The sequence below is a fragment of the Hetaerina americana genome, unplaced genomic scaffold, assembly GCF_022747635.1.
Source record: "Hetaerina americana unplaced genomic scaffold, ioHetAmer1.1.p SCAF_4, whole genome shotgun sequence".
In the NCBI taxonomy this organism is placed as follows: domain Eukaryota; kingdom Metazoa; phylum Arthropoda; class Insecta; order Odonata; family Calopterygidae; genus Hetaerina; species Hetaerina americana.
In genome coordinates, this window is record NW_027286985.1 from 24,565,656 (window position 1) to 24,581,032 (window position 15,377).

The window sequence follows — 15,377 nt, forward strand, 5'->3', positions numbered from 1 at the left end:
CATGGGAAGAACTCGAGGTAGGAATGAAAGTGGGCGGGGAATTCGTAAAATCAGTTAGGTTTGCTGATGACCAAGCTTTAGTTTGTCAGTCAGCCAAGGGGCTGCAAGCATTGCTGAGTGAATTGGAAATTCAGTGCGACGGGTATGGGATGAGAATCAACATTAATAAAACAAAGGTTATGCGATTTTCTAGAAAGAAAAAGGGCAAGCTTAACATCAAAATAGGAGGGCAAAAACTAGAGCAGGTAGAACAGTTTACGTATCTCGGTAGTGTTTTGGACCAACACGGTCAAAGTAGTAGGGACGTAAGGAGAAGAATTGCGCTAGGCAAAGAGGCTTTCACGAGGAGGAGGGAGTTGATGACGGGGACTTTGAGTAAGGATGTTAAGAAAAGACTCGTAAAAACTTTGATATGGAGCGTAGCTATGTACGGCGCGGAAACGTGGTCATTAAAGCAGGAGGATAGACGTAGACTGGAGGCTTTTGAAATGTGGGTGTGGAGAAGAATGGAGAAGGTGAAATGGACAGAGAAGAAAACAAATGAGGAAGTACTTGGTATGGTGGGCGAAGAGAGGGGTTTGTTGGGAGCAATCCTATGGAGGCAGGAAAAGTGGATGAAGGGGGTGTTGACCGGCAGTGGGATGTTGAAGACTGTGATAGAGGGTAGAATGTTGGGCAAAAGAGGAAAGGGAAGGAACAGGATAGGGATGTTGGACGGGATGAAGGGAGGAAGAAAGTACTCAGAGATGAAGAGGGACCTGATATAGAGTAGGATGATGGATTTTGTGTTTTGTTAGGAGTAATAAAATATTTATTTGGTAGTTGTGTCCATCGAAAAACCTACCTTAACCGGTAGATTACCTTAAAAAAAAAATATATATATATATATATATATATATATATATATATATATATATATATATATATATATATATATATATGTATATATATTATATTTATATATAGCCATAAACCATAAACACAGAAATCAACCCGAAGGTTGGTTTGGTAGGTGATGGTAGAGTTCACCCAGTACCAAGCCCGACGGTGTGTAAAATTCACACATCAGGGTAGGGGGGCCAGTTCCTTTCTCTGTGTCGGTTATGGTTTCCAAGGAAGATCTTACCCGAAAAATCACATCGTTTTGATAGAGCTGAGGGTGTTCGGAGAGGCATGATCAGGAATCGAACCCGGGCCCTCCGGTTAGAAGTCAAACGCTCAACCCCTGGACTACCGCGACCCACACACACACCATATACACAGACACATATATATATATATATATATATATATATATATATATATATATATATATATATGTATAAATATATATATATACATATAATATACTCGTATATACAAAACCGTAACTTTCTCTGCTCCACGTTCAAATGACCCCATTCCTACTTGAGGGATCGACGTCAAGCACTGACGAGCAGCCCCACGTGGCAAGGATTCAGCCGGAACCTTGCCACGTGTAGCAGTTTCTCCACCGAGTCCCCGAAGACTCTGCCCTTGGTTCATATTTATTTCCTCAGTATATTCTCTTTTGCGCAAATATACATGAGACTTTTCTTAAGCATGTTATCGAAAGTTCTGGTCGAATCAAAGACGAGAAAGCCAAGGAATACTTCACCATCTGCGATAGATGATCGCTTCTTCGAATGAAATGAATACATAGGTAAATTATTTTTCCTGCGCTGCATTCGACCGGCACTACTCCCATTTGAGGGACCGACGTCCTTCGAGTAACGAAGGGTTCGCCCGAAACCTTGCCACGTGGGACTGAGTCCCTGAAACCTCTACCCTTGGTGCGTTTTCATTTCCGCAGTGCATCCTTGGTTACGGAACCTACATCGTTAATGCCACTCGCCACGTACCATCGTAATACAATAATACTACAAGGTCACTAAATTGATATGAAAGAGCTCGGTAATGTGAGACCAACCTTTAATAAAAATATTTAAAAATATTTTAGTCGGCCGTAAAAAATTCTTTTTTCGTTATGGTGGTAAAAATCGGGTCTCAGGGTCTCAAGGCTTATAAAAAAATGTTGATCTAAAGATTATCCCCAACAACAAAGTTTTATTAAATGGTATTTTTCATTCTCATTTTAAATACTGTACGAGTAGGTAAACTAGGCATGATTCTGAAGGATAATATGCGATGGAACAATCGAAGTGGTCGTAAATCAAATAAAACCTATATGTGGTTCCACAATTCAGTAGTGAACATAAGTGTATTTTTTTTAAATTCCCCCTAAATGCTCTTAAAGTGACAACTAGTTCGAAAGGTTACAAAAATAGGTTAAAACTGCGTTTAAAAATTCATACGCGGTTTTAAGTGAAATTAGGGAGAGGTTTCATGAAGCTTCTCTGTTAGACTAAAGTTTCAATCTGATACGTGTCAAGAAAAATAAATATAAAAATCAGGCTATAAATTCTAATTTAAGTTCATGAAACACGGAAAAATTTATCGCTGTACCGTCCATGAACAACTCCTAATACGATTTTGAGATAATCAGCTTCAAACTTGACGCTACAAACTACAAATTATTTGACACGTGTAGGAAGTAGTAATCTGAAAGATTTTAAATATTAAACCAACATTTTTTTTAAATTATTTTTATATTCCTTCTATGGAGATGAGCATCAAGAACATTCAATTAAAAAGGCTATAGGAAAACATAAATCCAGTCATGTAACAATAAATTTGTATTTGAAACTGGAATATTTATGATTCTTCTTCACTTAAAGCAATATTATGTATCATTCGAGGCGCATGTTATTATTTGAATTAACTGAAGCGTCGGAGCTGGAACTGAACACCGGGAGTCGTACGTTGAAGAAGAAGAAAAAGAAAAGAGACATCCTGGGTCTATTTTCAACACGTCGCTCGCATCTTGAGCATGGGAAATCACCCACGAAAAAAGGTTATCCGAAGCGACTCCACGTGTGCGCTGGTGACCAAGTTAAAGAGAAGAGCATACGTAAATACGCCACTCGGCGCTTTCTCCCAGTCATTTATCTCCTGGAGGAACACTGCGTACCGATCCGAGGAGAGAGGAACGAGTTCGCGCGCATGGGACGGAGCGCAAGCCAAGGCCAGGCGCCGTCGTGGAGGAGAGAAAGAGAGAAAAATCCAGCCTACCCCCAGGTAGGCCGGCTGTGGACGGGGAGGTGTTGAAAACGCGAAACGGCGGGGGGTGGGGGTTGTGCGAGCGGCGGAGAATAGGGACGGAGGGAAAAGAGGAGGGGGGGGGCTGACACGCTGGATAAGAACTTGCAGTCAAGACTCGATTCTGCGAAGCGACGCTCGAGATTCACCCGGCATGCGGAAAAAAACGCGCGTGATCGATTGCCGGCAAGCATGTGACAAAAGGGAGAGAGGTAGAAGGATAGAATAGAAAAGAATCGTACGATTTAGACTTAGGTTCTCGTTGTCATCCCAATTAAAAGTATAGAATAAGATTAAGAATCGAGATAGTAGATGCTCAGAAACTCCCACCTAATTGACTGTATGGTATTTACATGTATTTTGGTTAATTTGAAGTCAGCTGAATGCATCACGCAAATATAGTTATTTTATCGCTAAATCTGTAACAGAAGTGTACTGCGCTTCCTGCGAGCTAGGTTTTCTTGTGTTGTAGCTAACAGAGAAGTCTGCAGACTTTTACCGCTGCTTTTTTGCACTTTTTACCTTAGTTTCCAATTAAGACTGCCTTAATGAATGCAGCAACGTAGAGCAATAACTCGTTCCACAGCCAGGTCTCTGTCACCATCCCTGGCCATGCAACCAGTTCTTTCCCCCGATTTCCACTAGCGTCTCTCCTACCCCAAAAAAATTCTTCCCTCCCTCCAGAGAGTTTTACGTCTCTCGAAATGCCTTTTGTCTCTCCCGCTAACCCATTCCTCAAACGAACCGAATTCTTTATTTTTTTAATTGGGACGGGGTAAGCCATGAACTGCTCTGTGCAACTGAATGATATATATTAGGATGGTAAACCGCTTGTGGTGGTCTTCCGCCTTTTCTGGAAACTGATCCTTGTGAGATCTTTCCTGCGTGGATCACATTGGAGATAAATGGAAAGCTTTTTGCTTGCACACGGAGCACGTAGTAGGCATGACTTTTGTACTTTTTGCCGATCTGTCGCTACTGGTGAGCGTAGGGCTCGTAATTGGGAATTTCTTAATGGCGAGCACAAATGGAAGCCCCAGACAACTTGTCAGAGATAAGTTTTTATGGTGCCTAAATACTCATGCTTCATAAAATATTTTCTTTTTTCGAATAACACAGTAAATACAACCAGTCTACACTGCAGAAAAAAGTTTTCTTAAGTAAAAACTATCAACAACAGTTTTAAAAACATCATACTCACTGAATATTACACCAATTTTGAGTGTAAATATTGTTCATGATACAGCTGTTATATGTAAATGGTTATTATAATCGTCACACCCTTCTTTAACAACTAACTATCCTTCTGATGTGTTAAGTATACAAATATGATTCTGAAAAAGTTCCCGCCACTTTCATATCTACGTAATTTATGATTTAAAAATCAGATTCTAATAGCATTTAATCCCGAGACAATCATTTATATAGTTAATTGCTTGTCACATAATGTCAGTACATCAATAAACACTGGATACTGCTTCTCTTGCGGCATCTACGAGAAAATTGAATGGTTGGCCAAGAATTAAAAGATGAGAAGTCCACTTAGTGTAATTATCAACGTTATTTGCTAATTATACTCGTTCAGAACTTAGTCGTGACTTTATACCAGTTTACAGCTACGAGCTACAGCTCGTATAAAGATCATTCTTTAATCATAGAATATAACTTTTCTTTAGCAGTCCAATAGCTTACTCCAAAGATGTTAACTATTTGTGGGTAAAATTTTTATGGAACAGAAGCTAGGGAAGGCAACTGCAGTACAGCTACGAGGGTGGTCCCAGAAGTGCCCGGCCCAACAAAGAATACACAAACGTTTTGGAAAAAAATGTATTTAATTAATTTAAGAACTGTCTTGTTCCTCAAAATAGCCATTAACTGCCGACATTACTTCTTCACGGTTGGAAAATCTTTGACCACCGAACCATTTTTTGAAGTATGCGAACAGAAAATAATTCGAGGAAGCTAAATCTAGCGAATAGGGAGCATGAGGTAACAATTCAAATTTTAATTCATGAATTGCGGATTTGTGAGCTGGTGCATTGTCTTGATGAAACAAGACTTTCTTCTTAGGCAAATGCGGCCACTTTTGCTTTATTCCTTGGCTCATGCATTGCAATAAGTTCGCATTATGCTCGCCGTTGATAGTTTTTCCTTCTTCAAGATAGTCAATGAAAATCGTCGCACGCGCATCACAAAAAACCGACGCCATGACCTCGCCTGCAGATGAAACGGTCTTCGCCTTCTTTGGAGCCGGTTCTCTCTTTTGAGTATATTGTTTTGATTGTTCTTTTGTCTCGTATGTGAAGTAATGGACCCATATTTAATCCATGGTAATGAAATAGAGCCGAAATTCTGCTTTGTTGCTGTGAAATTTTGCTAAATACTCAATTGAAACATCTCTGAAAAAGCTCGTACGGCCCCGTTTAAACTCTGCTACCCAATATTTTACTGTTGTAAATGAAGGAGCAGGCTCACCCAGAGTAGAATTCAGCTCAGCTTTGATAATGGTCGGGCTAAGACGTTTATAATAAAAGTATTGTATCACACAACGATGACCAATTTTCTCCATTTTCACAAATTCAATGAAAACGTTCACTTTTGATGGCTGCCAACAAAACACCAACATGGCGTCTTCAAACTTGAAAAACATGCTATATAGATTGCATGCTTTCTAATACAGTGATATTTTTCAAACAACTACCGCCATCTCTAGGTCAGGCCGGGTACTTATGGGACCACCCTCGTAGAATTTTTTACGCTCGTAGCCGATTGAGTGGCAAGATGCTGGAAGTTTTTTCTGCAGTTTAACCACCCCGATAAATTCCTCTGAGAGAAAATCGTTAAGTTCCATTCAGATCGTTGGAAATAACTGGAACTGTACTTAAAATCATGAATACGTAAATTATACACTGCTGAAAATAAGACATGATGCTTCCACAAGAATTATGTGGTGGATGGGGGAATATGTGGATTGGCCCCTTTCCTCCTTCTTTAGAAGCTCTCGCGTACGGTTTAGATTTGTTGATCATAATTATTTTGGACTCAAATGTCAAGAGAAAAAGAAAAACTGCGCACGGTGATCATATTACTATGTTTACATGGATACCTATAAGCTGGTAGGAGGTCTTAATGTCTCCTGAATTTCCAACTTTTGCCTCAGTCACATCCAAAACTTTCGGCCTTATATTTCATACATGGGAAGTAAATGAAACGTGGTTGTAGCAACGAACCTTTACGAATATCGATAACACAGTCATGTTGTAATGAATAATCATGTTATCCCCCTGATTTAATTCTAGCATAGGGATTCCTCATTGATGTGCCAATTTGATTTCCATATCATACTTTCCCTACCAGTCGAAATATATTACTCTGATATAAAGTTAAAATGGTCCATAAGGTGATGGCAATAATTAGATGTTGACAAAGATTAACTGAGAGAGTGTACCAGAAGGGACAACTCATAAATAGAGAATAATGGAAGTGAAATCAGTCTAAATACTATTTCATCTACATTTATTGATCAAAATAGATATAATTATAATTAATTAAATGCTCTATTAAACTTTCTTTGACTCTGTGAGTTTATCATAATGATTGAATTATTCAATAAAATTAATCTTTGATACTCATGCATGAAATTAAAACGTAGATCCGAAATCAAGTACTAAGGTAGTTGGTTAAGTGCATCGGGTTGATGCACAACCGTTGTAAGACTAACGAAAAAACAATTACAAAACTATCACGTTGTGAAAATAAAAAAAACAAGCTATTGCAACTCCGCCACTCAGGATATTGAGTAGCTCCTTATACAGTAAAACGCTACAAAACTATTTTCAGAAAAACCTTAGCCTCTTCATCAAATTAGATATTCTAGGTAAATCTAATTTCAAGGTTAGTTCCTATTCGATTGCAAATCAGCTATTGTGGTTTTGGAACCCGCGTATATTTGGATAATATGGGCAAATTTAAAAATATGTTATTTTTTACAAAAGCTACTGATACCATCGATAACCAAGCCTAACCCAGTAGGCTGCAACTTAAAATAATAAACTTCTCATGTTACAATTTGATTTAAAGCAAGAAAAAAGGTAAAATCAGGTCAAAGCCTAGAGTTACGAAGATAATTTCATGACCTCTAGAATATTGAATTCGATACATGTATTCTCCAGTTGAAGTGATATATTTCTGCCGCAAACGAAGCGCTATAAGACCGCCTGAACCTGAGAAATTTTTCTTATGAGAGAGGTGAATTTAACTCCTTTAACTTCCCTCTCCGACCAACAGTTTATTCTGTTTCTTCCCACGACTCACACCCTCCTCAACGAATAGACTGAAATAATGCCTCGGATTTTCTTCGCGACGCATATTAAGTGATTCTTCCTTTTTTTTAAAGGCATGGCTGAGGCTAGACCGCAGGACGTCAAGGGCGGAGAGGAAACGTCAAGTATCCTTCTTGATATCACAGCTCGGACTCGGAAAGTGTGCGAACACGAGGATCGGCTCCACAGGCCACGAGAAGGTGCTCTCCGGCGGGGAAAAGAAGAGACTGGCCTTCGCCATTGAGGTGGGTGGAACGGCTGAACTTGACTCGATTCCGCGAATTGTCATTCCCATTTTTAGTCAAAGCTCCCTTCTCCTCAAACGAGCGTCACTCAAAACGAGTTTTAGCCGCGCTGGGAGAAAAATCATCACAAATAATTGAGAATGCATAATATTACGTTTACACGTAATTTATAATGATCACTGATGATTACTTAGACTCTGTGAAAATATCAAATCCATTAGTTCACAGAAGAGACATGCTACCCTACGAACCATATCATTACTATAACAGAAATGGATCTATGAATTGAAACATACCAAACACACTTAATGCCCTGCCAAAGGAGATTTAAAGCTTAAAAAAGTTTTAGATGAGAAATTATTATTTTATTATTTGGCAGTTGAATGTTAGAGTTGGCAGGGTTTGGATGGATATAAGTTTCATTTGGATTTCTCCCAACAACGCTCCCCCCTCTCTCCGTGCACATTATTTCTTGCTTGTTTTCCTATTCCTACATTTTACATGTAATTAATTGGTAAAAAGTGCAATAACATAGGAAAACTATTTAGGCAAGATAGTGCAAAATTCTATGCAGACAAGATATATCGTATGAAAAAATATATCTTTTTCCTCTCTAAAGCAAAATATGTTAACTAAGCCATGTATCGCAACTAAAGGACTAAGATGGCATGGGTTGTTTCAATTTAACTCAGGGAAACAGTGAAATTCGTCATTGCATGCATTCATCTCACAGGACTAAGCTAAATATTGAACCACAGGATTTGTAAAGCCGAATGATAGAACTGAATTTCAATGCACAAAAGAATATTTTTTATTTCATCTAATTTTCTTAAAAACAAAATGATGAAGAAAGTGCACGTTTGCGTGTTACATTCGCGATGAAATATCCGTACAATATGGATATTACACCAAGATTAGGATTAGTAGTCGTAAAATCTGAATTGCTAGGCTTTCTCTTCGGGTCAATGGGATTCTATTATGCGAGGTGTGTTCAAAAAGTGAGGTGACTTTATAATTTTATGAAAAAATATTTATTTATTCTTCAATATTCAAGTTGTCCCCTTCAAAGTAATCCCCCCCAGATATAATACACTTGTGCCAACGCTTTTTCCAATCCTCGAAGCAATTCTGATTAGCACTTTATGGTATAGTCTAAAGCTCTTCCAGCGATGCCGTCTTTATCTTCTCAATCGTTGCAAATCCCCGTCCTTTCATAGGTCTCTTTAGTTTTGGGAACAGGAAAAAGCCGCAGGGGGGAAAATCCTGTGGCTAAGGCATGAGTGTGGTGCTGTTTTTGGCCACCAATCTCTCACAAGCAACGATGAGTAAGCAGATGCATTATCATGATGCAAAAGCCATGAATTATTTTTTCACAATTCCGGACATTTTTTGGTATTACCTCTCGCAAAGGGCGCATGACTTCAAGATAATACTCCTTATTGATCGTATGACCTTGTGGTGTGCACTCCTAATGCACTACGCCACGGTAATCGAAGAAAATAGTGAGAAAAACGTTGACATTTGATCGAATTTGGCATGCTTTTTTTCTGTCTTGGTTCTCCTGAGATTCCTCACCAGTTATGATCCTTTTGAGCAAATCAGGATCATCATTGACGTCATTCAACAGCTCCTGAGCGATGCTCATGCGACGGTTTTTCTGGTTAAAATTAAGCAATTTTGGATTGAACTTGCCTGGCACAAGTCTCATGCCCAAAGCATCTGAAAAAATTGCATGGCACGAGCCAATCGATATGCCAACATCCCCAGCAACGTCTCTTATAGTGATTCGACGATTTTTCAAAACAATTGTCTTCACTGCTTCAACGTTTTCATCTGTTGTTGACGTGCCGGAGCGTCCAGAGCGAGGTTCTTCATTGGAATCTTCTCGGCCCTCTTGGAAGATTTGTGCTATTTATAAACATTTTTTACTCATAGTAGACTCACCGTATGCCGCTGTCAACATTTCAAGAGTTTTGGAGCGCTTAAGTACATTTTTTACTCAAAATTTAATTAAAATTTTTTGATCCATTTTTTTATTTATTTATTTAGTAAAAATTGTGCACATACAGCAGGATTGCCAATTTACAGTGACACGTATAACAGCAACATATAAGGACACAAACATACAAACATCAACAAGACAATACTATTGAGGGAGGTGTGAGAGATGTGTCAGAGAAAGGTTTATAAATGTGTTGGCTGGGAGTGAGAGGGGGTCAATACTTTCGGGAAGGGAATTCAGTAAAGCGGGGAGACGGAAGAAAAGGGAACGTTTGGTGAGGGACAATCTGGGAACGGGTTGGTGGAATAAAGAGTGATCGCGGGTTGCTCGGGGGGGAACTCTGAAATTGATAAGGGAAATTAGTTCAGGACAGTCGTTAATGGAGTTAAGGGTGTTATGCATGAGTTTTAAATCGGATTTTAGACGTAGAGTGGAGAGATTACAAATCGAGAGCGAGGAAAGAAGTGATTCGGGCGAGTCCCGAAGATGGGGGACTCTGTACTTGACAATTTTACTGAAAAAATTAGTTATCGTGTTAAGGGTATTAAGGTTAGATAGGGCAGACATGGACCATATAGGGGAGCAGTAGGTAATTAATGGTAAGATAATGGTTGAGAAATATGCGGTTAGAGATTTTACATCTTTTATTTCTGTGTAGCGGTAAAGTAGACCTAGAAGAGACATGGCTTTGCATTTAACTGCTTTGATATGACCTGAGAAATTTAGTTTGCGATCAGTTAATACACCAAGATCCTTGACAGAAGCAACACGATTCAGAGGAACTGAATTAATTGTATAGTTAAAGGTAAGAGGAGATTTTTTTAGGGAGAGAACTAGAGTATTGCATTTATTTGAGTTTAAATTTAGCATCCATGTGCTGCACCATTCTGAAATTTTATTTAAAGCCTCCTGAAGGTGGTAGCAATCCGCGGGGGAATTAATTTCCTTAAAAATTTTGCAGTCGTCGGCATATAGTAACGTGTGGGCTAGGGAGGTCGGGACTAGGGAAGCTAAGTCATCAATGTACAGATTAAAAAGATATGGTCCGAGAATACTACCTTGAGGAACTCCAGATGTCACAGAGGACCAAGGAGATGAGGCGCCAGATAGTATTACTCGCTGATTTCTATTCGAAAGAAAGCTGGTCAGTAATTTGAGAAAGTTTCCATGAACGTTAAAACGCTGACTGAGTTTGTTAATGAGGAGGTTATGATTGAGGGAGTCGAAGGCTTTTGAGAAATCCAAGAAGATGGCATCTAATTGAGTCTTACTTGTTATCGCACTAACAGCGTGGTGTTGAAAAAGTGCTAAATTGGTCAAGCATGACCTGCCCGGAAGGAAACCATGTTGGTTGCTAGACAGAAAAGGGGAAGTAAAATAATAAAGTCTGTTGAGAATAATTCTCTCGCAAACAGAAGAAAGAATAGGTAGTAAAGAGATAGGGCGATAGTTAGATATTTCATTTTTAATTCCAGTTTTAAGAATAGGGATAACATTAGCGGATTTCCATTGGGGGGGGAAAGTACCGAGGGAAAAGCAGCGATTTAATAAGAGGCCTAAGGGAAGAGAGAGGGAGGAAGCGCAGTTGCGTACAAATATAGGACTTATGCCATCGGGGCCAGGGGAGCGACGGAGGGGGATTTTACAAAGGAATTTAAAAACCTCCCGGGAATCGGTTTGGATTTGGGATAAAGAGTAGCAACAACTTGGAGTGAGCTTTTAATAGCAGAAAATCGCCGAGCACACCAAAACAGGTCCAACATTTGTATTTGTCAAGGACAAACTAGATAGGATATATTGTTGAAACTGTAAAGAAATTTTTAGGACATGTGTATCAACACAAAAAAAAGCAAAAAAATCGATCGAATGTATGTTGCCCGCAAATTTTGAAAAGTCACCTTAATTTTTGAACACCCCACGTATTCCATTTCAATAATTTACAATAATCTACGTCAGTGTCTCAAGAATATACCGCCAAATTATTAAGTGTAAAATCAAGACTCTTTTGGTGGTTATACCAAATAAAGATCATATCTTCCGCAAGTCTATAACTACAAAACAAATAGACCTGCAGTGAATAATCTATAGGGAAACAAGTGTGTTAAAGATAAAACTGGATGATACTCAAGGACTGAAAACAGTAATTTACTATCCAAACATTATTATTTTACCTAAATTCACGGAACGGCATCATGTAGGGTTATTTTTTTAAATTTAGTCTAATCATGTCTGATTCCACAAAATATGTAAATAAGTAATCTGCATTAGAAGTAATTGCCATTAATTAACTTTGACCCTGTAATATCCGAAATTCACTAATTATTATTCTAATAATGGCATTGATGCAAGACGTTTATCCGAAGGGTCTCTCCTTCTTCTCTTTCAGATGCTGACAGACCCACCGATATTGTTTTGCGACGAGCCCACAACGGGGTTGGACTCCTACTCCGCTCGCAAACTCGTCAGGATAATGCAAATGGCCGCCAATGGAACGTCGTGGTCGGGTCGCAAAGACTTCAAGACGGGAAAGACAAAGGCGATCCTCTGCACCATCCACCAGCCGTCCTCTGAAGTGTTCGCCCTTTTCTCGCAAATAGTCCTCTTGGTCGAAGGGAGGGTTGCCTTCAGCGGCACTGCCGCCGCCGCGCTCGCCTTCTTCTCGAGGTGAGTGAGACCCATGAGTGGGAATGACGACACCACCTCCTTTCCTCAATCACAGTGTAGTCGTCTCTATGATATAGCGACTGCGACGTGCCTTTTTCGTAGGATGTCCCGTAACCACGTAGCGGCAGGGAGCACTGGGCTGCATTGCACTGAGATATATGTACATTGATTGTGCATTATTTTAATGTTGACAAGATGTGGATGAATGCCAATACGAATATCCTGTAAGCGGTAACACCGGGGTGATAGTTGTCTCTTTAACGAATTATCTTGAAAATTCAACTTCAAGTGTCGTATCGCACCCACTCCATTACAAATTCTCAACCGACCACGGAGAGTTCAACGCCCGGAAGTAGCCGCTTTTCTAGTCTCCTTTTTTTTAATTTGCTCCTAATTTTCAAATACTTTTTCAGCTGGTCTTCGATTCAATATCACCGTAATATTAACATTTGAAGATAAATTTACAAAAGTAGGCATGATTGACTTTTCAAGTGGAACAACTCGAGGTCCCATTAACAAATATTTTCGTGATCCAATCATCTCCATGCAAGTCTGAAACGCTTAGGCTGCTGATTCTTAGTCGCTGTATGGGAAAAACAATAACTTGGAGAATTCAAAAGGAATCAAATAGTTAAGCCACCGGCAGCAACTCTCTTGGAAAGTACCTACCTGCACGGTGGGTCGAAGAGTTCAATAGTCGTAATGGCGCAGGTGCGGGCACATCTAATCATTTCAAACTCATTCGACCTAATAAATCTGACACTAATTACTCGAATCAACAGCCTCTTGAAATTCAACATCTTTGAATATTGAGGACGAATCATTGGACCTCGCTAAATAGCATTGACTGACCCATCATACACACATCGTTAAGCAAGGGCCTCTCACCCCTTCCCTTCGTGTTACATATCGAATCAGCTTTTTTCCTATTGTGTTCCGAAATGTATATGAGACGATAAAAAGGAATGAAAGTAAGAAACCCGAACTAGGAAGGTCATTCCTTACTTCGAAGGTCTAGAATCTCTCTTTCAGTTATTTACGAGCTCGTACGTGAGCGGCTGTTTTGATCGTGTCCATCTGTTCCCGAAAAAATTAAAAGCCCATTATGAATAGTTAAAATAGTGAGGACATGATATTCCAGTGAGTTAAGCCTTGTACTACTGACCAACGGAGGGGCCGGGTTCAATTCCCTTGGGCGCCTCTAGGCACGCTCAGCTTCACCCGAGCAGCGTGATTTTTCGGGTACCACATGTAAAACCATTTGTAGCACTGGGAAAGGAATTGTCCTCCACACCACCCTGATGTGTGAATTTCTCACTCCGTTGGGTTTGTACTAGGTGGACTCTACCCCTACATATCAAACCAACCTTTGAGTTGTCAACTGAGGTTGGTTATGAATAGTGAAAATAACGGGAAATTGGAGTCCCACAAAACCTCCTTCCATATTTCAATGTAGTGGTTGACTTTATCAAGATCATCAAATTGGTAATTGTCCCAAAGAACTGCACACAGAAGTATTTTCTCTTTCTTAACCGTCGTGTTTAACAAAAACGGATTCATGAATTTAACCCGCCGGTCCAAAAGCGTTCACGAATACCAACTATTTCAATCTGGAAGGAATATAATAAAAAACAAAAGAAGAACTGCACACAATCCACGTCTGCACATAATAACCCGGTTTATGATCTCAGCGGAAAAATATGAAATGCCAAACAATTCAGACGCAGGGGCCTTCAAACATTATCCTATCGTTTTTTCCATAATGGTTATTTTTTGTAACTTTCTGATGATTGACTTGTAATTTTAATGATGATTATTAATTCCCAGTTTTGACACAATTCATCAGAGCATTTGACTCTCGCTTTCCAACAATTCTAGGGATACGGCTTCAATTCAAAACATTTGAGACTAAATGGACCATCTGGTATGGCATCAAGTAAACCTACATTTTACAGGAGTGGGTGTTCTCGTAATGTTTCATGAACGGCGTGAGCATAAGCGTATGTATAATTTGAGTGGGAGTACTTAACGCGGTCTTGATTATGCGTAGCCTTCCTCTCCTCGTGATCAATGATCAGGACTCGGCCGCGATGCAGGATGCAATAAATCCAGTGCCTCGTGGATCCAGTTCCAGAAAAAATCTTTCGGTTGAGTAATTAACCTGCTTTCATAATGTGTCATGTCCCTTAAATAACGAAAACAAGCAGGCGGTGTGTGAAGTAATATGAGGTCTTCTACTGAGTCACCCTCGGAAAGTAATGAGGCCCCGTTAAAGTATCAATAAGCAAAGAAAACAGAGCCTAATATCCCAGAAGGCAATTGCTCATAAAGAATTAAGATACCCCAGCGATTAAGCATTGCTGCTGGCAATGAGAAGTATTTAAAATAATTATAATAAACGTGAAAAAATAGAATGTGCACGAAGAAGATAATATAATGATGGAAGGTGATAAAAAACAGCTGACAAGATAAAGACTCTCGCTTTTCATGCAGTCATAGGAGCAAGCAAAATCGTTCCAAAAACAGCGGAGAGAAATAAATTGTTATGATGTATAATAAAAAAATCAGGAACAAAAAATCAATTCTTTTTAAAACATAAAATAAAGTTAGAAACAGCCAATTAATATTTTTTAAAGAGGGAAATCAAAATGTTAGAGGGGACTCCCAGCCGTTCTGCCATGACACATCTTCCTCAGTGTCTCTACTACTAATGCCCACGACGGAGCGGCGCAGGTGGCCGGACGCACGTGGAGGGCTGGCGGGGGTCAGGGCGTTTGCAACCGTGGGCAGGCGGAGAAGACACGTGGGGAAAAGGGGAGAATTTGACTGCTTCCCATTGACGCTGCATGAGGGCCGCTAGCGGTGGGGGGTGGGGAATCGGAGAAATGTGAGAGTTTCAGATTGCCAAAATAATTTGCCTCTGCGGGGTTGACTAAAAAAGGCTTTTTATTGCGGTAAAATAAGACC

The 15,377-nt window shown here is 39.7% G+C and overlaps 1 protein-coding gene across 3 annotated transcripts in view; it reads left to right on the forward strand.

Annotated features, from left to right (window-relative positions):
* The window catches only part of st (ATP-binding cassette transporter scarlet), a 127,354-nt gene that overhangs the window by 80,664 nt on the left and 31,313 nt on the right, over positions 1-15,377 (forward strand). For all 3 annotated transcript variants that reach the window (XM_071589641.1, XM_071589642.1, XM_071589640.1), the window contains exons 7-8: positions 7,574-7,744; positions 12,133-12,410. In XM_071589641.1, coding sequence (XP_071445742.1) covers positions 7,574-7,744; positions 12,133-12,410 — 449 coding nt within the window. The remainder of the gene's footprint in view (positions 1-7,573; positions 7,745-12,132; positions 12,411-15,377) is intronic.